The sequence below is a fragment of the Seriola dumerili genome, unplaced genomic scaffold (assembly GCF_002260705.1).
Source record: "Seriola dumerili isolate Sdu_G_001 unplaced genomic scaffold, Sdu_1.0 BDQW01000043.1, whole genome shotgun sequence".
NCBI lineage: Eukaryota > Metazoa > Chordata > Actinopteri > Carangiformes > Carangidae > Seriola > Seriola dumerili.
This window is the reverse complement of record NW_019174298.1, coordinates 3105801-3129636: the sequence shown is the minus strand read 5'-3', so window position 1 is coordinate 3129636 and position 23836 is coordinate 3105801. Positions and strand designations below refer to the sequence as shown.

General features: G+C 41.7%; 1 protein-coding gene across 1 annotated transcript; it reads left to right on the top strand.

Moving 5' to 3' along the window:
• Positions 1-1119: 1119 nt before the first annotated feature.
• ythdf1 (YTH N6-methyladenosine RNA binding protein 1) lies at positions 1120-9885 on the top strand. Its single transcript, XM_022739175.1, has 6 exons — positions 1120-1535; positions 2349-2373; positions 4471-4550; positions 5025-6725; positions 6919-6963; positions 7224-9885. Exons 1-6 carry the CDS (start codon positions 1509-1511, stop codon positions 7248-7250), a joined length of 1905 nt encoding a protein of 634 aa, XP_022594896.1. The 5' UTR covers positions 1120-1508; the 3' UTR covers positions 7251-9885.
• Positions 9886-23836: the final 13951 nt, after the last annotated feature.

The following is a 23836-nucleotide window of genomic DNA, read 5'->3' as shown; positions in this document are numbered from 1 at the left end:
AACAGTGAAGATAAGTCTCAACAACAAACTCAACAAACACATAAAATAAGCAGCTGTATGGTCTTTACTCTCCTTGAAAATATAACGCAGTACTTAGTGGCTCAGGGTGCGGGTCAGTGAGCTGTGATGAGGTTGCAGGCAGTAACAGGTATCAGAGAAAGCAAAGGCAAAACAAAATCTACAGAAGATAGGAAATAAAATTGTCTGCTTAAATTACAGTGTCACAGTTATACGTGATAATACATCTTGTCATAGATAAGACCATTAAACGTGCTACTGTGAATATCAATAGCTATATAACTTTCGATGTTCACTTACACATTGTACACAGTAAGTTAAGAATTTGACCTTTGGCAGAGTTTAGGTGATTGTGGATGTATTGTTGCTACCTCCTGGTGGTGAAACAGAGAAATACTACTGTAATTTATTGCAGGTCATAACCTAACCTGCTCATGTTAAATTGCTAGTCATACTCAAATTATTACCGTGACATCAGTTATTCTCTTGCTATAAGTTTCAGCCTGTTATGCACCACATGCACACATGAATGGCATTGAGGAATTTACACATGGTTGTCATAACAGTCCGCTTTCCAAATCCTATATAAAATAGTCTTTATCTATATTTTCTGTGTATCTAAGTGGGGTCACCGGCCAAAAAGACAAGATGCACAGTTTACTGCAACTACATAAGAGATTTGACTGCTTTGCGAAATGTAAGTTTACTGTGGACTTATTGTGCCAAATGTAATTTTTGCAATCCAGTAAGTCTCACATGAGCACTGTGCTGAACTAAACTGTATTAGATCTAAGAGGCCCAGCAGAAAACCACACTAGTCTGCTGATAGCCCCCTGGCGCAGGTTATACCGTCAGAGAATGCAGAAAATAGCACCAATGCCAGTAAACTAAGACTGAAGTTCTTAACTTAAGTTCTTATCTGTGCTTATGAGTCGAGTGCATTTGTTATTTAATTGTATGATCTAAATCACAGACATTAGCTATAGTCACTGTCTTTTTTAATGGAAATGATGCTTCAAAGTTTAGCCCCCACCCCCACCCCCCGCGGGGAACGACGTGAACTGCAGCGGCAGCTCAAAGCCCGGATGGAGCAGCCATTGGGGAAGTGTACAGAGCTTTAACGTAACTGAGGAGGGCTCTCTTTCTCTCTCTCTCTGTGGAATAAAAATTCAAAGTAAAGGGCGAGCGAGGATAGAAATATAATCAAGATACGAAAGGTCCAGTCGGCGACACGTAACATTAACTTGAAAACCTGTACCAGGACCCGGCTGCTTTCGGACACAGTATCCGAGGCGACAGACTTGAACTGTGGAAGTTGGGATACGTGCCCACAGCGGAAAATATACAGCTGAGCTAGCCACACGCTAAGCGGCACAATTAGCCACATAGCTAACTGTAACTGAGCTGTGAACTTGCTTTCAAATCACGGGGCTTGAAATCCAGTCACAAGCTAAGGCTCTGTGAGAATCCAGGGACTTGCTTAATGAATTATGTCTGCCACAAGCATTGACCCTCAGGTAGGAAGGACGATGTATCTCGCCTGTAGAGAGCTTGGAAGCTAGCTACCTGCTAACGTTAACGATGTACTGGGCTACGGCTATTCCTCGGAAGTGCTAGCTAGGGTTGGCCGGTGCATGCAGCTAGCAAGTTAGAAAGATACCGTGAAATGGTTAAATGTTTTTAATGGAGATTTAAGAAGAATTAACCCATCGCGTTAGACTGCAAACCGTTGCCAAATGCATTTTTGTGTGAAACTAAATGTTAGTACCTCCAATGTATCAGAAAAACTCCCCTTATGGCTGAATACGTGAAACCTAAAGCTAACGATGCAAGAATTACTGAGGCTGAAGCTAACTTACTCTGCGAAAGACAACTTTTAAAGCAATGTGTATGTATGATGTCTAGGCTGCTGTAAATGTTTGCAGCCATTTGTGATAAACTATATTACAAGCTGTAGTAAAGCCATTGGCGTTTAGAAAGCCATTTTAAAGGGGGCTACGTTAGTTAGCAAAGTTGTGCGTGATTTAACGCTAGCGTTAGCTGGTTGATAAACTAACAATAAGTTGCACACCATATTGTGTAATACACGAAATAAATGACGGTAATATCTGTAGCCAACTGTTAGTATATATAGTTTTCACCATAGAGTAATGTTAGCTAAATATTATGCTTTGTCTCTTTTCAGGAAGTAGTCTTACGTTGAGCTTATGAGCGATAAACAGACAACATTTGAGACTGTACTCAGTGCCAACCTATGTGTGAAATCTCAGACCGACTGAAAATAACCATGTCGTTCTTTTTTTTCTTTTCATGGTCTAACCTGGAAGCAGAGATCAAAGGGACAAGCATCTAAAGGTGAGTCGCGGCATCACAGAAGACTGACTCAAGATAATTTGTTTGGACATCTAGTCTGGGCCTACTGCTATCCGACTAAGTACACTAGCCTTTCATGGAATGATATCTTGGCTCTGAAAACATTTCTGTCAGACTACACAATATTCTGTATAGTGTATAATATGCTGGGTCTTGGCACATTGTTATCATAAGCTTCAAAATCTTGTAATGTGGTTGAGTTAACTTTCTTTTATCACAGATAACAAGCCATATCTTTTCCTTTAACAATTAGGCTGACTGTATCATGAATATATAGCTACTGAAAGTGTCAAGTATGAATACTGAGCACAAACAATACTGGGCTGGGCCACCAGTGGTAAAAATGTGTGCAGAGACTTATTGAAGTATAACATCCACCATGTTATTAAAAAGGGCTGATGAATTTCAGAAACCTGTAGTCACTGTGGGGAACATTATATTACATTTTCAACACTGTGGCTTGTGGGGGAACACACACACAACGTTTTTTTCTATTGTTTTGTTAATTGATACAGAGATATTGATACATTATAAGGACTTTGATTGATAGTATCCATGATGAGAATATGTACACGATACTTATGCAAAGTATGGACTGACATTTACATTTTTGGTTTGTAGTTATTTCCATCCAATTCTGCCTTTTGATTATAACACACAAAGACACGCGTAGTCTTGAAAGGTGTCTTTTTAAAATATATTTGTTCACAGAGAATGAAGTTTGTGGTTAGCTTGGATTCTAGTAGAAACTCATCTAATCACACTTCAAGCATAATCCAGTTTGCTATTTAGGCAGTGTCTCAAGTCATTTTTTTTTTTACCAAAACATGACTTGAGCACACTGCCTTTAGATGCATATTTTGGCAAAAGAATATGACTGTGTGGAACATGCATGACACTGTTTTGAGTGGTTTGAGAAGCTTCAGTTAATATTTTTATGCTTTGGTCCTCACAATGAATTTTGTAACTGCAGTATTTTTGTTATATATTAATATGCCATTGATTTCTTGATTAATCAATAAGTTGTTTGGTCCAGAAATTGGCAAAAAAAAATGCCCATCAGTTTCTCAGACCCTGAGCTGATGTCTTGAAATGTCTTTTTTTTGTCCATTCAAGAGTCCAGAACCCCAGATTATTCGATTTGCAATTGTATAAAACAAAGCAAAACAGGAAATCATTACATTAGGGGAATGGGAACAAACAATTTTGTGGCATTTTAGCTTTATAGATGACTCGTGATTAAGTGATTATCAAAATAGTTGCTGACTAATTTTCTGTCGCTCAACTAATTGATTAATTGACTAATCATTTCAGTTCTGTAGTGAATCCAAGCTGAGCACAGCCTCCTCTTTGTGTGAGCCAACAAGCTGCAAACTTTTAAAGACACCATTAATTCCTACAGGTACTGAGTGGTTCATACTATCAGAAACTGGGATTTGTAAGGGATTGTTCTATTTTCACTCTTCTCTCAGTCCCACCACCAACCCCAGTATGATTTACTAGAAAGTCACTGTTGTCAGTTCCTCACTACCATTAGCACTGGCGACGGTGTTGTTATGGTCTTGTAATTGTATTTTTTTATGGTGTTCAAGTCATCTTTGATTTACTGCAGTGGATGGAGAAGGCGGAGTGACAGGCAGGTCTTGACTCACTCTGTACCTGCAGGTCTGGCTGGCAGCAGGCCACAGGCTGATTCACCCCCAGGATACGGCTGTCTCCTGGGCCATGGGGCTGTCTTATGGCTCACTGATTTTTGATTGTTTTTTGGAAGACCACTTACAATAGGGACAGACAGATTTAAGTACTAAAATTGTGAGTTGATTTATATCATTTGATAGATAAGTATGAAACTAAACAAATTAATCTCAGCATGAATTAATGTGATTAAAATATTTCATTGGTGTTAGGTTATCAGATGTTTATCCTTAAATCTATTGTGTGCTGCATTGGAAACTCTGTGTAACTTGATATCTTGCAATAAAGGGTAAATAAACTACTTGTTGCAATCTGTCCCGTAAAAACAAAACTCTGTCACCCCTATATTTAATTTTTCATGAATGTAATTTTGTTCTGTTGCAGTGCAAAATGGTTCACTACATCAGAAGGAGACTGTCCATGACAATGACTTTGAGCCATACCTCACTGGTCAATCAACTCAGGTAAAACTCAACCATCATCTCTTGAAAATTACTAGGAAAATTGCAAATAATTAACAAATATTAATTAAATACAAGTACAAATGGACCAGGACTATACAATGTGGTTCAAATGAATATCACATAATTTGTAAGGGTATTTGTTATTGATGTATGCCACAATAAGGTGTGCACAATCACCCACATAATTAAACTGATGTTCTAATCCCTGACATGTGTCTGACTGTTAAGTATTATACAAATTTGTAGAAGTATGACATGAGTTGATCATTTCAGTAGAACTGTATCATGATGGTATTAAGTAAAGGTAAATTATTCCCCTCTTGTATGATGGATATAAATATAACTAGTTACTCACATTAAGTGACATTAGTAAACCATTAAAAAAAAGATATTTAATATAAAACAGAGTTAGCAGAGTTTAATTTATAGAGAGGTTTTAAATTAATTTTGAGGCTCTCACTTTTATTCATCCAGAACAACAGCTACCAGTCCATCACCGACCCCTACCTGTCCAGCTACTACGCCCCCTCCATTGGATTTCCTTACCCCCTTAGTGAGGCTCCATGGTCCACCGGTGGGGACCCCCCTATTCCATACCTCACCCCTTACGGACCCTTGAGTAATGGAGACCATCACTTCATGCATGAATCAGTGTTTGGCCAGCCAGGGGGCCTGGGAAGCAGCATCTACCCCCACAGGTTTAACTTTTTTCCTGAAAATCCTGCCTTCTCTGCTTGGGGCACAAGTGGCTCCCAGGGCCAGCAGACTCAAAGTTCAGCCTATGGTGGCAGCTACAGCTATCCTCCCAGCTCCCTGGGGGGCACCCTGGTGCCTGATGGTCAGACGGGCTTTCACAGTGACACCCTCAACAAAGCCCCTGGTATGAACAGCCTGGAGCAGGGAATGGTTGGCTTGAAGATCGGAGGGGATGTCACTGGCCAGGGCTCAGGTGTCAAGGCTGTTGGATCTGTGATTGGTGGCCCGGCGGTGGCAGCCACGGGAAATGGAGCCACACCTATCGGCATGCCCCCACCCAAGCCCACCTCCTGGGCGGCCATTGCCAGCAAGCCTGCCAAACTGCAGCAGCTGAAAGCTAAGATAAAGCCAGGGATGCCCAATCCAGGGGGAGCTCTGCCCCCACCACCCATCAAACACAATATGAACATTGGGACCTGGGACAAGGGCCCAGTGACTAAAGTAGCCACAGCTCCACTGCAGCAGCAGCAGCAGCCTCTTGGCATGCCTCATGCCATGCCACCTCAAGCCCCCATGCAGCAAGGACCCATGCAGCCCCCTCCTCCCCAGTCTTTGGTGCAGCCCCAGATGCAACCAATGGCCTTACAGCCCCAACCCCCCCATCACCAACACCAACACCAACACCAACACCAGCACCAGCACCAGCACCAGCACCAGCACCATCAGCCACCACCTCAGCCCTACCAAAACCACACCCAGCCCCCACAACCCCAGAACCGTTGGGTTGCCCCACGCAACCGCAACCAAGGCTATGGGCAGGGTGGCCCTGGCCAAGACGGTAGTGGTGTGATGGGTGTGGTTGGTAGTGGGAACACTGGCCCCCAACTGTCTGCCAGCCAGGGACCTGGTGCAGAGTCCCACCCAGTGCTGGAGAAGCTGCGTGCCTCCCACAGCTACAATCCCAAGGACTTTGAATGGAACCTGAAGAACGGTCGTGTTTTCATCATTAAGAGCTACTCTGAGGATGATATCCATCGCTCCATCAAGTATTCGATCTGGTGCAGCACGGAGCACGGCAATAAGCGGCTGGACTCAGCTTTCCGGGCCATGAGTGGTAAAGGTCCTGTGTACCTGCTGTTCAGTGTCAATGGCAGTGGTCATTTCTGCGGCGTGGCAGAGATGCGTTCACCAGTGGACTATGGCACCAGTGCTGGTGTTTGGGCACAGGACAAGTGGAAGGGCAAATTTGATGTGGACTGGTTGTTTGTTAAGGACGTGCCTAATAGCCAGCTGCGCCACATCCGCCTGGAGAACAATGACAACAAGCCAGTGACCAACTCCCGCGACACCCAGGAGGTTCCTCTGGAGAAGGCCAAGCAGGTGCTCAAGATCATTGCCACCTACAAACACACCACCTCCATCTTTGATGACTTCTCCCATTACGAGAAGAGGCAGGAAGAAGAGGAGGAGGTGCGCAAGGTGGGTAAAGTCATCTCACTGTGTTACTTTACCATAAATATGTCTTTAGCATCTTTGACTAGAATAAGTTTATCCAAGCTTATCTTTGCTACACTCGCTCTCTCATTTGACTGGTTGACTGTTGATTTGTGCCTCATTTGTGAAAGACTAATTCTTGTTTTGTCTGTTTCCTCTCACTTGCTCCTTTTGACAGACTTTTGAACCTGCCCAGATACAGAACCGCTCTCGGTTGGATCAGGTAAAGAACTGTCATACTTTTTTGTTGGTGTCATAGACTTCTTCAGGAGTAATAAGGTTTTTTTTCTGATAGTCATTGATGACTGTTCTTGACTATGTTCAACCTGTAAAGATGAAATTTTAGATAATCTAATATTTGATCACTGCTTTAAATAGATAAATGCAGGCCTCTGTTCATCAAAATCTCCTGCAGTTTACTGTGTTGTTATGTAATGTTTGTATGTCTGATGATATTTTTTTTTGCTCTGTTTTTTCAAACAGGAGCGCCAAAACAGGAATAAACAATAGAGGACATTTATCCTTGGCTTGATCAACAGTTACACTAGGACTTTTGATTTAAGAGACAGAAGAATATAAAAATGCAACCAAGCCCTTCATTTTTTTCTATTTAATCCTGGTGAATCTCTGCCATTGTCGAGACTTGTGCTTTTTTTGCCCCATATACCACCCACTTCTTGTGCAGGGATAACAAGCTGATTTAATGTATTACCTAGCCACCACCACACTCTTTAGTTCAGGTTTTTTTTTTTTAAGTATTTTTCTTCCCGTTCCATCTTGTACTCTTCTCTCACCAGACTGGTTTTCTCTCTCCTGCCCCCAAGTCCTCCTCTTTCCAATTGAATCAGGGTTTGACTGCACCATGGAGAAAAAAATCTGCCACTTTATATTTCAGTACAATCAGGAACGGATGTGTCCTGCCCCTATTTGTCCATTTGGGGGCAACATTGCCATGCTTCAGAGTTTTAACTGTGCCAACAGGGTTGGAGGATCCCAAAGGCAATGTTGGACTTGGAACTGTGCGATAATAAAACTTCAATGGTTTATCTATTTTTCATTCAGATCGACAAAATCTCTATTTTTTGGCTTACTACTGACAATTTTCATTTCAGAAATCTGTTTTCTGGAGCCTTAACTTTTTTTTTTCTAATTATTGGTGACTTCTCAAAAGAACTGCTCAAACAGTGACACTGCTGGAGAAATCAGGGATAGTGTGAAGTCACACGGGACTCGAGACATTTCAGAGGAGGAATTGCAAAGGCCTCTGGGAAAGAAATAACGGATGTGTCCTCCACAACCAGAACTCTCACCATTTAAATCAAAAATTGTACTATTGACATCATTCACACCCCTCTGCTTTGCTTTCTTTTGATGTTTGTCTTGAAGGGGTCTTTTGTATGTTTCATCAGGAGATTCTGCTTGTGTACGCAACCCAGTCTGAGAGAACTGTCGCATCCACCATTTTAAATTGTTTTATAGTCAATTCAGAATGAATTGTTGCTTGTGCATTTTTGTTCCACAAAATGGGGGGAGGGTTCACATATTTGTCCATTCACCATCATTCTGTCTTAATCCTCTGTTTTTGTTTTTTTCCTTGAATTTGGTTTTGCTAAGTCTATCATGTTGGTCGTAATGCTAAGCTTTAACGTAGGAGCCTATATATTCATGGAGAAAGCCTAAAAATGTATAACCTAAAAATTAATGTAACTGATTTACTATCGAGTAAGAAAAAAATAAGAATGAAATGTGGTTTCTGTGTGTTTTTTGGTTGTTGTTGCAAAAAATAGTTTGTTCTAGACTGAATCCATTGATTATGATACAGTAAAGTACTTTCAGGTATGTTCATGGGAAAAAAAAGATTGGTTATTAAAAGAACAAAGTCACTAATAGATGTGTGTGCCATGCATGGCAAGCTGCAATATAGTTAAGTCTGCTGGAAATGTTGAAACTATTATCCATCCTGCAGCTTCTCTGTGAGGTGAGAGTGGTGATGTTGATTAGTCCTTTAAAGGACAGTGTCCCCCTGTTGTCGTGTCAGTGGTTTCAGGGCATTCAAAGCCAGAATGCAGTTTATTTGTTAATGAGGGTTTGAGATCAGCAGGTTCTCTCTTGATTAGTTTGAGATTGTGACTTCAGTATTTTGTGGATTGCGAGGTTACCATGTTGCAGAGAGGAATGCTGCTAATAGACATGGCTGTCTCTTTCATATTAAGGTGTCTTTTCTCATTCTGACTTATTTTGTTTTATTTCTGTACAAGTTTAAATTTGATGTAGCTTCATGGTAACCAAATCAAATATTCAGATCCCAATTCACAATTTTCTGTTTGAAATATTTCAGTTGAAAAAGATGATATTGACACTTGTACCTGTTTAGGTAATGTGGCCTGGACTCATGAAGCTGTTTGGTCTTTTCAGAGTATGTTAGACTGTGTATGTGCTATATGATCTATCTTGATTCTGTCAGGACTTTATCCCCTTTATAATGTTGAGATGACAGAAGTACTGCACTTTGTTTGGGTCACTTGAGTGTGAGTATGAACCGTATGCTTCACAACCGTATTTCGAGATGTGTGAAGCTACATTGTATGTTTTTTTTTTTGATTTTTTTTTATTTTTTTTTTTTAACCTGGCCAGTGTATCCCCCTGTTATGTAGAGACCAGACCTCTAAGAGGATCCTTTCTTCTCCATCTCTTCTCCTTTTTACCTGCACTAATCAATAGCTAGGTTGATCCAAGCAATACGGTGAACGCAATTCACATGTTTGCCTTCGCCTTCACCGACACCGCTCTCTCCATCCAGCGTCAGAGTCAGGGGGAGGTGAGAAGCTAAAGGATGCCACCGATGTCGCAGCCACAGCCGTCTTTGCCTCAGGAAGCATGAGCTGGTTGTGATTATAGTACAGGGCTTACATGCACGTTAATGACAACTGTCGGAAGATGTTTGCTGCAATAGACGGATGTCAGGCTAGCCATCAAAGTATATGTATCAACACTACAAAAGGATTAATGACATGAAATATTAAATAAACATTGATTATCTTATAGACCACAGTTGTAGTGGGCATAATAACATGTTCAAAAGAGCTATCTTGGTTTTTCTTTATAGAAGAAATCAAGCCTTAATAAACTGTCCATTCAGAAATTACTTTGTCTTGATCTCGTGAATTCTCCAGTAAATAAACAGCCACCTATAGTGACCTTATCCAAAGAGAGGAAGCTCTGTAGGGCAGCCCCAGTGCTTAAATGTCACTGAAAGGTTTTCCAGGCTGGAATTGTTTCTGTCCGTTGTCTTATTTCATCATGCTGCTACAGTCTCTGTAAATGCTGTTTTCAAATCAGGCCTCAGTTTCCACAGGCTGAAGTCGTCCACAACAGAATTTGAGCGCACAAATGGGAGTCCTGCAGCTTTGGATAAAAGTTTGCAATATTTAAAATTTATGAAATCAATACATAATTTGACATTTCAGCAACTAATCGAAATATAAAAACAGAAGCCTTAGTGTTTAAATCCATGTACATGTTTCCCAAAACTTTTTTTGATAATACAGTTCTTCAGCCTGAGATGACCTGAACAGGTTTACAATAAAATATATTTGTTCCACAGTTGTCAAAAGATTTTCTTGTCTTTTCTTGACAGGAGCTCTCCGTGGTGCTGATTTCCTGATCTGGCAGAACTGCTGGTGGGATGTTGGAGTCACATAATCAAGTAAACAACACTGTCTTGAGTAAAACAGTGTAAGTGATCTTACATGAAATGTAGATTGAGAGTTTATTGTATTTTAGATATATATGATTGTTAAATATAACATTTTATGCTGCACAAGGATCTTCACATCAGTAGGGCCGCTCTCTGATACAAATGTACCTCACTAGATTGTGAAAATGTCACAAAGAAATTATTTTAAATTCTCCATTTAAAAAAAAAAAAAAAAAAAATCAGCAGACGTTAGTCTGTAAATGCAGCTTGCGTGATGAAAAAACTAGCACATCTAGCATGTACAATTCCTCATGAAATAATCACAAGAACAAGCAGAAAAATCAGTGCTGCTCAGGCTTTATTTGTTGTCATGTCATTACAAAGTATGCATTCAACTGAGACATAAAATATACAATATCACATTCAGGCTCTCTTCTCTGTATAAAATTATTGATGTGGAACTCAGTGCAATGGTGTGTAGCATTATTACAGATTATTACTGACACAGATCCACAATGAGATTTATTTGGCCTCATGCTCAAACAGCATGATATATATATATATATATATATATATATATATATATATGGGCTATATATACACACACACACACACATGTATGTATGTATGTATGTGTATACACACACATATACATATTTATAAATGTGTATATGTGTGTGTGTGTGTGTGTTTTATGGTATTTATATCCATATAGTGGTTGCAAATATGGGAGTTTTCAAGAACCTGAATGTCCTACTTACATGAAAGGTACCGACATTGAACCTGTGATGCACAGTATGTGAGAGAAAGAAACTTTTGCCAGATTTTCCTGTTTGTGGTTAAGTTGATCATATATGTTTCAGTGTAAATATAATGTTTATTCAAAAATAACGTGTCGAACACCTTGTCACTAAAACCACATTCCTGTGGAATTTAAATTAGCTGCAAGAATATATCCAGTGGGGTTGGAACCTAATAGACAATGTAATAATCAGGAAAAAATTCTGCTTCGGTGATGACATGTTTGAAGCTATTGTAAAATGAAATTCTATAAAGCTGCTCTAAAGAGTAACTGTTTTTATCTGAGTTTATCTTAGAGTTGTCTTTAGTATGAATTCCTACAGCCTGTAGTGGGCTACTGCTTCAACGATGCATTGTCAGAAGATCGCCGGTAGGTGGCGTTGAATCACTCATACTGCTATATCTCCATCCGACTAAACTCTGCAGCCGTCGTCAGTTTGTATTCCCTCAGAGCTCCTCAGGCTCTGCTGTGGGCCCAAGCTTTGAGCCACACACTGAAGGTGTGGTGGACTGGACCTGGAGCCTATATATCATAGTCTAATTTCAGCTGAAGCTGACAGAGCCTTAGTGATAGCCTGTATAACATTTTGTATAATATGGAGTGTAGCAGATTGTAGAGTCTGGTACCACCTCCTACAGATAAGGCTTAAGAGCGGTGGATGTGTCCATTAGCAAACACACACGGGTTGGTTGTTTAATTTCTAGGCTGCAGGCTGTGGCCAGTGCGTCACAAGCATTCGCTTATGTTTTAAATCGTGCCTATTGGTTTAGACTAGGCTACATTTTGAAACTAAATTTTGACTTTTTTTTCACATTTTATATTTAGGTCAACTCTCCACTTTTGAATATAGGCTACTGACCTCATGCCTGGCGAAGACATAAAAATGGCGCACTTGAAAATGAAGTAAGCCTTTCATCCTAAATGAAAAATAAAGTTAAGATGCAGTAACGAAAAGGCCGCGGTAAATTCAATGATTCCCCAACATGTTTAAGTCAAAGCCAGAGGTAGGCCATTGACCTCACTTGGCGAAAGTCCAACTGTTTTCGTAAACCTGCGTCGTTTTCTGCGTGTTGCGTTTGACATTTCAGAACAACTCGGACCACACAGACGTTTCAAACCGATGTTTTTGATCAAAGACGTGAAATAAAAGTTAAGTGGTGGTAACCTAATTTAATGCTATAATAGCCTATTAAAGTACGCATTGCGCCCACCCAGTCAAAGCAACACATACACACACACGGCCACGCATTCACTCACACGGGCACGCATTCACACGCTTGCGCTTGAGCAGGCGCGCACGCACGCGCAGTTGAGTGACAGTACAGCAGTCAGCTTCATACTGCTGCTGTGGTTTGCAGCCAGGCCCTGGCTCGTCTCTGTAACGTTAAGGGTCAAAGTAGCGAACTGAAGCCTGCGGCCTGATGAAATGATGAAGAGATAAAAAAAAAGTGAAGCATGATGCTGTGTAGATTCCTCTCTTGGCATTCACCGCGTGCCTTAATTGTATGGACATTAAATCAAGGTCCGCTGTGAACACGCAGAGTGACAACCCTTCAAGAAGTCGCCTTCTCACCCTGCTGACGAGCCGGCAGCCTCTCACCCTGTCTGACTTCCACACGCTCAAACCTCCAGCATCTGCCGCCAAGGAGGATGCAAGACTGCATGACTGCGATTTAAGTAGCTACAGTTCCCGTTTCCGTGCGCGCGCTCGGGCATACACACACGCACACACAAACACACGTACACAAATCTAAAGCCGATTTTGCAACACAATCCCGCGCACACGCGCGCGCACGTAGACACTCAAATCTAAAGCCGATTTATAGCCTACACCAGCAATAATGCGCGCGGCCACATTCTTCTGCGCCTCTTTGGATTCCACGCAAAGAAATATTGATATCACTGCGCCACAGCTCGGCTTTAAAGCCCATCAGCATACAGCCCATAATAATAAGCAAAGCTTGCACCTGATAAACCTTGTTATTAGCATAGCATTTGCACACACTTCAGATTCTGTGGATGTGCGTCTTTACGCATCTCTTGGCAGGTTACCTCGCACAGAATGACAGATGAAGCTACACAGGCTCTCGCTTTGTCCTTCCGCAAAAACCACTCAAATTACAACATTATAGCCTGACCCCAAAAACACAAAGAAAAACAGAAGAAAGCAACGAAGGTAGCACTTCACAAGGCTATTTGTTTGAAGCCATACATCCCACTGCGAAGAGTACTGTATGTTCCATTTAACTTGGCTTGAATGCAGCTCCCCGACTTGTCCACGATCAACGCCCTCGGACAAAACGCGCGATGCCTCCTCTCTCCTCTCATGAAGCTGATAAACTACAGATGACTATCTTTATATTCGACTTTTTTCAACAGTGTAGAAAACAGCAGGTCGCTCTACTACGCGCCACACAGCACTCTAGCATATCCCTAAAGCTGGTGGTGTCGGGAGGCTGAATTTCACGTGTTTGAGGTGGAGGAAAAAAAATGGCTTCTTCGTCTTCAGAAAGGTCCTCTTTCCACCAAGAGTCAGTCGGTCCCCTTCGGTTCGATTCTTTTAATCTGACCCATTTCAGGCACAATCCAGCCCTGGATGCATGCCCCCTCTCTCGTTCTTCTCTCTCTCTTTCGGGCTGTGTGATCCACTGTCTCCCGGATTAGAGCGCCCCTCTCTTCCCATCCTAGACAATTGCGAGTCTCTGCTGATTGGGCTTCAGCGCAAGAGGATTACATGGGCGCACAATGACGTCATGGCCCGGGGCCCAAGTCAAACCCCCCCCCCCCCGCTCCCACCACAACCACGCCTCACCTCCCCCCATTAAAACCAAATCCTCATCAGCCCCAAATGTCCTTGAAACCACCGGCCTGACTTTCTGCAGCGCGTCATGCATGCATGCGTCGGGCAGCGTACTGTTTAGTCTCATGGAGAATAGCTGGAGCCAACACTTAGTATTTACTAACAAATGCAATGTAGCCTGCACGCAGAAGAATCCAAAATAACGTGGCAGTTCCCCTGTCGCTAGTGGGCACCTGGACACCCAACATCTTGCAGGTTTCTCCCAGACAGGTGCACGTCCAGCGGCCTCACTGCTCCCTCGCACCAATGTTGCAGACTTGTGTGCATAAAAATGATGTAAGACTCCATTGTGATCTGCACTTTGTGATCACTGTGAGTCAAACCTGATTTACAAAAGGCGGCGAATGAAGTTTTTCTCACGTCCAAAAACCCAACGCACAGCCTGTTGGCCTCTATTATACCGAAGATATAATGGTAGTCAAAGGGTGGATGAATTCTACTTTGCAAATTAAACACTGGTTTTCAGATTACCTTGCAGTAAATGTATTAACCCTTCACCACATTCCTGGCTCTAAATGGCCCATACCAGCATGCCATTCTTTTCCTTTTAGGACAACACGTTAAATGCAACATCCACATAGAGCCGTATCCTTGCCAACTCTGCAACACAGTCCTGTGACCTGTTATCCCAGATGGTCAGGGCTAATACCACATGATGCAGCAGTGTGCATCACTTTATATTTTGCATAGACGGTACAGATAGAAAGATACGTATTTATATGTCGTGCATAGATATAGGCTACACTGTATTGGATACTATTCGCCACTGCTGGAGGAAATATTCTATAGCATAACTGAATATGTGATAAATGACTGTAAAGATAGTGGCCTAGTACCGCTGTGGGCTCTGAGTTTGGCCTGAAAAGGATTTTGTTAGAGATGTTGGCTTCCAAGGTTCTCTGCCATGTTGGTGTTGTGACCTGTATTAGGCCCTAATATTTCTCAGCTCATCTAAATGCACGCCTGCTTTTCTTTCAGAAATGTGCAAAGCAGATCATTTGCTTGTTGCTTCCATGTCCATGTTTCCGGATTCAAGTTTGTATTTCAAAAAGATTTCAAAATATTCTTCATTAACTTGTGTGTCCACTAAGAGGCTTGGTCTCTGTTTTTTTTTGTAGGGTAGGCTTATTTATTAATTTATTTAAGTCGACCCAAAAGCTTGGTCCCGTAGCCTGCAGCTCAGAAACTATATTTTTCAAATTGTTATTTTTTTTTCCTTTGAAGGAGTAACTGTTATCAGCACTGCCGCAGATCTACGTGTATCAATACAATGCATTTAAACGCCTTTCCAATATCAAATCCTACAGGAACATATTGATTTCTGTCCCGGAAGAAAATGTCATTGGATTTTCAAATGTTTCTCCCTCCTTCTGCAGCTTGTGTCTACCTCCCACTGTTGGCTGAACAAAGGGACAGAGAGGAGGAACCGTCAGCGGTGTATAGGATGAATCCGCTGCCCTTTACTCTCATAACGGAGCCTATAGAATCGCAAATGTGGTCTTTTTTCAAACAAATGCAATTATTAACTATTTTAACAGGCGTGCCTATTGTCTCATCTCAGCCTCCGTCGCAATCTACATCTCAAAACGAGCTTCCCGCATTTACATTAATGCAAGTCAATTGACTAATGCAGGTCATTTGTTAGGCCTATATGTCTATTGGCTCCCCGTTGCAGAAAATGAGAAAATATAATAACCCCGCCTGCACAGCGGCGGCCTGCTACAGGAGAAGCGTCCTCTGTCCACATAGAGCCTATACTGATAAATCCACGACGACCTGGACTCACAATCCTTTGTTCAGTGTCTTACTCTCGTCGTTGCGGGTATCCTCCAGCTATGCTCCATACCGTGGCTCTATCGCATCTTCTCTCCTCTGTGTGCAGCCGAAGGCCTCCATCCGCGCCGAAAACGCACGCGAGTGCAGCAGCACACCGACTAACTTTAGTGAAAACAGCCTCCGTGTTTCTCCACATGCACGATGAAGCAAAGAGAGAGCGAGATTGTGAGTTGAATTGCAGGCGCTTTTTCTCCCCACATCTCTCCCTCTGCCGAGCTGAGCGGCCTCCACATCTTAAGCTGAATGAAGGGGGAGTTGTCCCTGTGCATTACAATGACATTCAGGCCCCATTCATTCAGCCACTGTCTAACGGTCTTTGGACAGCAAATGCAACCCCATCGGGGGGTCGCAGCCCCCTCATTACACCCCCAATCCCAACACGCAGCCCCCCACAATAGCCCCAACAAAAGAGAGAGGAGAGTCGGCCCCAGTTGTGCGAGCTGCTTTTGAGGTAGGCTGGGAAAATATTCCTGTGCATTTGAATTCATTAAGGAACGTGTGGAACGCGGTGGAGTTTAATGTTGAGTTGTCACCAAAAGCATTTCAAAATAAACGTGTATGCTGCTTTGAATTCCTCCCTGCTTGTGCCTCCTATGAGCTGCGGAGCCTCTCTGCTGCAGGTGAAGCCCGTATAGCCATTTCAAATAAACTGTGCAATGTAACCAGCAAAACTTATTTCACTGCGGTCTGCGTGGAAAGGCCATAAATGCACCTCCTCAACCTTGCGAACTGCGGAGTTGGCGCAAACACTTGGAGAGGGAGGCTACAGGACATCAAACAAGAATATGCACAACTGACGCACATGCCAGGGAAGTTGGGCAGTTCATTCTCTGCGCAAAATCACACCACAGATAGAAAGTAGAATTTAATTTAAAGCAGTGCATTTGTAAACAATGCGGCATATGTGCTTTAAAAAGAAAAATTACACATAAAAACTTCGAAGCAATGGCTATAGCTCAAATAACAAATTTAAATATTTGTCATAAAAAATGTGATTTAAAAAAAACAACAACCTACATCTGCAACCTTGATGTTGCTCCGTTCACCTGTCAACACCATGCAAGCAAACAAACAGCTTATCGCTTTGTCTCATATCTATATATTCACCTGTTAGAAAATATTTTTAAAATATGGATCACCTTGGAACATAATCTACATAATCTACATAATAATAATAATAATAATAATAATAATAATAATGCGTTCTATATCGATGCCAGGTTGATATCGTGGACATTGTTGGAGAAATTGTCCCGGTGTGGAGAGCCAACTTTCCCAGGGAAATCATACCGATTTCCGAAATGCTGTTGAAGGCCCGAATAGGCACAGCTGGGCATCTGCTTATGGGCCTATTCATCAGGAGGAGGGAGAGGTCAGCGCTGCGGCCCGGTGGGCAGCTCCGCACCATAAGCTCGTTATGCAGATACACAGTTTATAGTTCAGAACCGGACTCTGCTCTAAGAAAGCAGAGAGACACTGAGTCTAAATAACTCACCTTCACCAGGTGATCGGAAACAAATAATTGATCATGTTTTGAAGATACTTATATGAGTTAGTTTGGCATCTTGTATTAATTTCCATAGTTAAAGTTCTGTTTTTATTTTCCTGTTTCCCTTTTTGTAAAATATTTGTGTTGCCTTTGCATTTCTTTTTTTCTTTCGTTCTCATTTTATTCAGCAATGCTCACAGTTTAACAGGCTGGAACATTTCAACTCAGGGAAGGGCTCCGGGAAAAAAAAAACAAACAACAACAACAAAAAAAGGTGATGGTATAAGCTGTTCCTAAATGCAGGACATTTCGTTTAAAACAGTGACTGAAGTTTATCAAAGAGAAAAAGAAACGAATCTCCGGTGCATTTTTCCCCTAAACCTCCCACACTTTTATACTGGCACTGCTACTTGTTTTGAGAGGCATATAAAGAGGTGTAATTTTGCAAACATTTCTTAAGTGCAGAGAGCCAGAAGGACCCTCTAGTATTGTCCAGGGAGAGAAAGAGAAACACGTTGACAAAGGAATCCATTGTTCCTGGTGAACAATTCAAGGGGCCTAGTAAGCTGTCCTCTACGATCAGGCAGCCGGCCGCTGATTTGAATGCAAGGGGCCCCTCCAAGGAGAAATGGTAATATATGGCAAGATATAACAAACACCAGCCTATATCAAACCGTGCTATTACCAAGTCCTGTACACACACACACACACACACACACACACACACACACACACACACACACACACACAGTAGACAGACAACAGAGAGAAGTTGGAAGCTGGGAGTTAGAGGAAAACTTTACTGTACTTTGGATACAATGTGTTTCACCTGCTCCAGACTTTATTTTTGAGAGGCACAGTAAAGCTAGTGTGGTCATCATGGTCACAGGTAAGCTAACATATTAATACAGATATACTACCTAAAAATCTACTTTTAAAATTCTACCATGCATTTTATTTGTTCTCCTGGAAAATTAATTAAATTATAGCCTAAATTAATATAAATTATAGCCTTCTGGTAATAGGTAATATAATGAAATCTCATGAGAAGTGATTTAGGCTAAGCTAACACTGTACATTAGCCATAAGTTCATTGCTATACCAGGTGTTTTTTAATATTCATTATTTTTAAAATAGTTTTAACCCTCTAACATTTTTTGTGCAGTTAGAAATTCTAGAAGTACTTTATTTTATTTTATTTTATACTTATTGTAACAAGATGCACTCAAGCAATACAACCCCAGTTATTGTACACACACATCAATAAAGACATACCCACACCCAATTAGATACAATGCAAAAAAAAAAAAAAAAAGGCAGGTTTGTGTGTTACCTGGTCAGAGTTGTACTTCAACTTATTTTTGAGTGTTCGGGAGCAGAGAGACCAACAATCCCACATGTCACTGTTCATCATTTCACAATGAGAAAAATTACACTGCACGTGTGTTGAGAGATGCACTGTCACTTGTGTGTCTCAGAACAATGACTTGTACATACACACACACACACACACACACACACATGCTGCCAGGTTGTAAACACAAAAAAGCTTGTTTCCTCAAATTATTATTTGATGCACTCTGCCTTTAGCAGTTCCTCATTTGGGATGTTTTATAGATGAATGAATTACATTTGTCCTTTGCTTTGTGGACTCCATATCAATAATGTTGAGCCACTTGACCAGTGAGGTGAGCATCACTACTAATGTGGAGGTCCTTGACTTTATCTGATAAATGTCATGAGCTGTTTGCATTGATCTGTGTGTGACGCAGCCAGTGGAAAACGGTCATTATCCTGTCTGTTTCTGTATGTTTATTGTACATTTGAATGGCTGCTGAATCTCAGATCCTCTATGAACTCTCCCCAAATGTGTGTATGTGTGTGTACATGCTTAAGTCTGCATCTGAATACATATGTGTGTGTGTGTGTGTGTGTGTGTGTGTGTGTGTGTGTGTGTGTGTGTGTATTAACTGATAAGATTTTGACGCCTTGAATCGATATCTGCTCGAATGAGTGATTATTTAAAGCTTTAAATTGGGCTGGTGCTACTAACACCCCGCACAGATTGATATATAAGTGGTGCAAAATTCACTTTAATGTTGTATTTGGAGTGTATGTCTATCTCATCTTTCGTACATGCATTCTTTCAGTTCATACATGCTGTCATTAGCTTGTACATTATTGAAGCTGCTCCTCAGTCATGTACTCCAGCCTCTGCAGTCAGGAGGCTGGAGAGGAAACAGGACACACTGAATAACCAGGAGCATTAACTGCATAGATATTCATTACTGGCTGTTATAAAACAAGTCAGATTCCAATGAGTGTAATACTGTGGCAGCAAAGACAGTTTTTTTTTTTATTCCACAGAGACAGAGAGCAGAGGTGACACCACTGCTGAGGTGAGTTTTACACAAATCCTGCATGTCAGCCGTTCACATGAAAACAAAGGCACACGTTTAACCTCCCTTCAAAGCGTTGCTCTTACTGATGCTCATTCATGCCCAGCTGATGCTGTTCTATAAGTGCATGTGGAGCAGTACAAAGACACACAAGTCCTTCATTTTCTCTTTCTGCCTCTGTCACACACAAATACACACACACACACACACACACACACACACACACGTGCGCACAGAATGCAAACCTGCAACAATTCAATAAACTTATGCCCAGCTTTTCCAACATCTGCACACTGTGACTAAACCTGGCTTTCGTCTCATATTCACAGCACACTGCACCTCTGCGCCGTCAGTTAACCCCGCAATTAACCCGCACCTCAGCCAAACATCATTAGGGAGAGAGAGAGAGGAGGAGAGAGAGGAAGATTGAGAAAGGCGAGAGACAGATAAATGGAGAGAGCGAGAAATGATGATCTTGTAACGCACAAATGGGAAATTTCAACATGAAAAACTACAAATAACCAAAGAAAGTTTTATAATTCTATTTATAATTTTGCCTCATTTCATATTGTTCACATGCACAATTTGTTTTTCACTTGTTTTATTTTGTAAATCTACTGGTGTGTGAATGTCTTCCTCTATTCTGTGTTTTTCTGGATATATGACATCACATATATCTTTATAAAAGATGGATTGTGAATGATTAAGCTACACTAACCATATAGCATCACCCCCGTGACCTCTCCCATCCCCCACGCTTTTTTGCAGATTGAGTCGGCCCCAGTCAAGAGGTTTGGGCGTTGGAGCGTCAGAGGGGTTTTGCATACAGCTGTATTCAAGTCTGGGGCAAGTCGCCTGACGACAGGCGGATGGAGGAGTGTTTTGAAAATACTGAAATATGTAACCAAATTTTCTATCATTAAGTACATATTTTTTTTATATATATATTTAGGTTTTATGGTCAAAATAACGGGAAGGTTAGATTTTGCTGTAACACTGAAAATCAGAAAGGTGGTCCTGAGTGAGATGGTGGAAGCTAAATGCTAAAGGAAGAGGGTGCTGACCTTTAATCATCTCTGTTGTGTGCTGCAGGAGTTGCCTCCAGACAAACAGAAGAATGGAGTCCAGGAGATGAAGGTGTTTATGGTAACTCTGGGCAAAGAATGTGGGGATGTACACAAAATGTAGTGAAGAATTTTATCCCAAGACACTTCTGCTCTATTCTGAAAATATACTTCAGGATAATCAGTGTTTTTTAAAGTCTGCTATACATTTACACAGCCAAAAAAAATCCCCGATATGACAGCAATATTTATAGTTAAAATGCATTGCTTATTTGATTTGCTTGAAACACTGTGTTTATAAAAATAAAATCTTCACTTCACAAGTGCATAAAACGACCTATATTAAACATTTAAGCCTTTTTTTTAAAACCTTTTTTCTTTATAAATGTTGCAATAAATCCCATAAACTTTGCTTAGTTTCATATATTAAAGAACTTTGTATGTTTAGATGAATACAGCCGCAGATAAGGTTGATGAGGTCGTACATTGAGGTTACGTTGCAGCCATTGTTTTCCTCCCTGTTGGGGCAGTCCGTATAGTGGTACAGTGTGGTACACATTGTGTCTAGTGGGCATGGGGGAACTGTTTAGTCCCCCATAAGGAGATTAGAGATGATTGGTTTTATTGACCGGCCTATGCTGCGGTTATCAGGGCGGCTCTCAGAGCACGGAGCCACGCTTTTGTCTGGCCCTCATTGTTCTTCCCAGCCCGAGACCCTGCCGCTGATATGAATTTGATATGACAGTAAAGTGCCAATTATGTACATACATGCAAGGCCCTGCTCCCTTTCAGCTCTATGTGGAGTGAAAAGACAGGGAGGTGAGGAAGAGAGGGGAGGAGAGATAAGGCGAAGAAATATCTTGAAGGGTTAGCGAGCGGGTCTTGAGGATAATTTGCTGCAAGAATCTGGAGACTGTTATTTTCCTGATCCTTATATTGTCAATAAAATGCTACCACTGAGACACTGATGAGTGATAAGGAGGTTAGGTGGGTGTGTTTTTCCACCAGCTAGCCTGTCATATCTTATCAGCATCAGCTGCATCTGTGATGGACTGATTATTTTCATCAATTCAAAGATTACTAGATCACAGAAAACATGGATATCAGACTGGTTTCATTTTAATGCAGCACAGATCAGATGATTTTATTTTACTTGTTAGATTTACTGATTATTCACTGTACCGTGCCTCCAATATTCCATTCAACCATGACAATAGCTCCATTTGAAACAGTATATCAACTTACTATAGACATGTCTGATCATAAATATAAATTAGGTATATTTGATTTCACATGCACTACATAGACTATAAAACATCATAAAATATACAGCTACTTGCTGTGCAATGATGTGGGAGTGTGAGTTTACATCTGCATTTTTTTTGTGTGTGTGTGTGTGTCTGTGCTCTAACGTGTGTGTGTGTGGACTTGTCTCAGGCTAACATTTGAAATCAAAGTCGGAAATGGTGTGTAAGTCAATTTCTAATTCCCTTTTATTCCTCTCTTCCTTTTCTCCCTCTTTTATGTACTCGTTTTGGAAAAAAGGTGTTAAATCATCTAAATCATTCCCTGGCTATTATATCCAATTAATGCCTCCTCATGGTGTTTTATTGTGTTATAAACTGCTATTGCTTGTGGTTCAGTAGACAAACACAATGTGTTTCTGTGCTGCCTGCCACCGGGGCTGGCTGTGGCTGTGCTGGGGAGGGACAGAGGGGGACTTGGCCACTGCCCATGGGGGCCCTGGCCACTCTAAATCAGTTAGTTTTGGAGGAGATCCTAGTCGGCTTTTTAAGAGGGTCCATTATAGGCTTGTTAATGCCTCAGCCGAGGGGGAAACACTACTAACTGCACTCAATTCTCTATGCACTCAGTCTTCTTCTCACTCACTCACTCACTCACTCACTCACTCACTCACTCACTCACTCACTCATACAAGCACACACACCTACAAACGCACGCACGCACGCACACATGCACGCACGCACGCACGCACACACGCACACACACACCCATATTGTTCTCCCTCTTGCTCTCCCGGTGCCGTGTGTTTCTCTTGAGATGTGTGAGCGACTGTGCGTTGTCTTCCTTGTGTATCCAGTGTGTTTTTCGTGCACACGACACACCCAGCTTCTGTCTCCTCTTCATGAATTTCATGGGTTTAGCCTTGACTGAAAGTAACACGATATCACAAAGTCTGCCCATTTCTTGCATTGATCTATGTGCTCTGGGTCTGAATGTGTTCTTTTGTGCACATGTGTGCAGCTATGGCCATGTTTGTGTGTATGTGTGTGTGTGTGTGTGTGTGTGGGCAGTGTGTTAAATGTGTTAAGCAGATTGAGGGTTTCTTTGAAGATGTATTTTGGAGCCTTGAGGGGGATTCAGGAGTGTGTTATTGCATATTTAGGACAGTGTGTGAGGGTCTTTTGAGAGAGTATGTGTGTGTGAAATTTTAATTCACACTATAAGTGTGAAGCTGCTTAGTTCATTTATCACTGAGAAGAGATACCCAGAGAGCTGTTTCAACTCCCAGTAGGTCCTCTGTCACACCAAACTCTGCAGGATCCTAACTAGCTGCAAAACAAAAAACTACAAAGTTCATTGAGGAACAATTGCTTGTTGGTAATGTCAGTTCCCACTTCATCTGCTGTTTCATCCATATGCATGCTCTGCTGTCGTTTTTATTCAGCGGTGTTTTTCTGCCGCTTCGTATCAAACTCTGTGTGTTTCTCCTCCACCCAAGTGGTCACGGTTGCTTTGTTCTGCTTGTGGTCGAGCTATAGGCACCAATATTGCCACACCTGAGGTGCAAGCTAATGTCCTCCATCTCCGCATTCTGAACCGTCGTCAAGGAAAGGTGCCTCTCGGTCGCCCTGGAAACCATGCCTCCCAGCATGCTTTGTGTGAGTGACAGGAGGAAGGTGTGACAGAGTGAGAGCGTTGTGTGAA

What these genes read in the sequence shown, in the direction of transcription:
- ythdf1 (XM_022739175.1), top strand. Translation starts at nt 1,509, where the DNA reads ATGTCTGCCACAAGCATTGACCCTCAG. An exon ending in AAGAGGAGGAGGTGCGCAAG is followed by an intron (nt 6,726 to 6,918) that starts GTGGGTAAAGTC and finishes TCCTTTTGACAG; the next exon opens with ACTTTTGAACCTGCCCAGAT. An exon ending in ACCGCTCTCGGTTGGATCAG is followed by an intron (nt 6,964 to 7,223) that starts GTAAAGAACTGT and finishes TTTTTCAAACAG; the next exon opens with GAGCGCCAAAACAGGAATAA.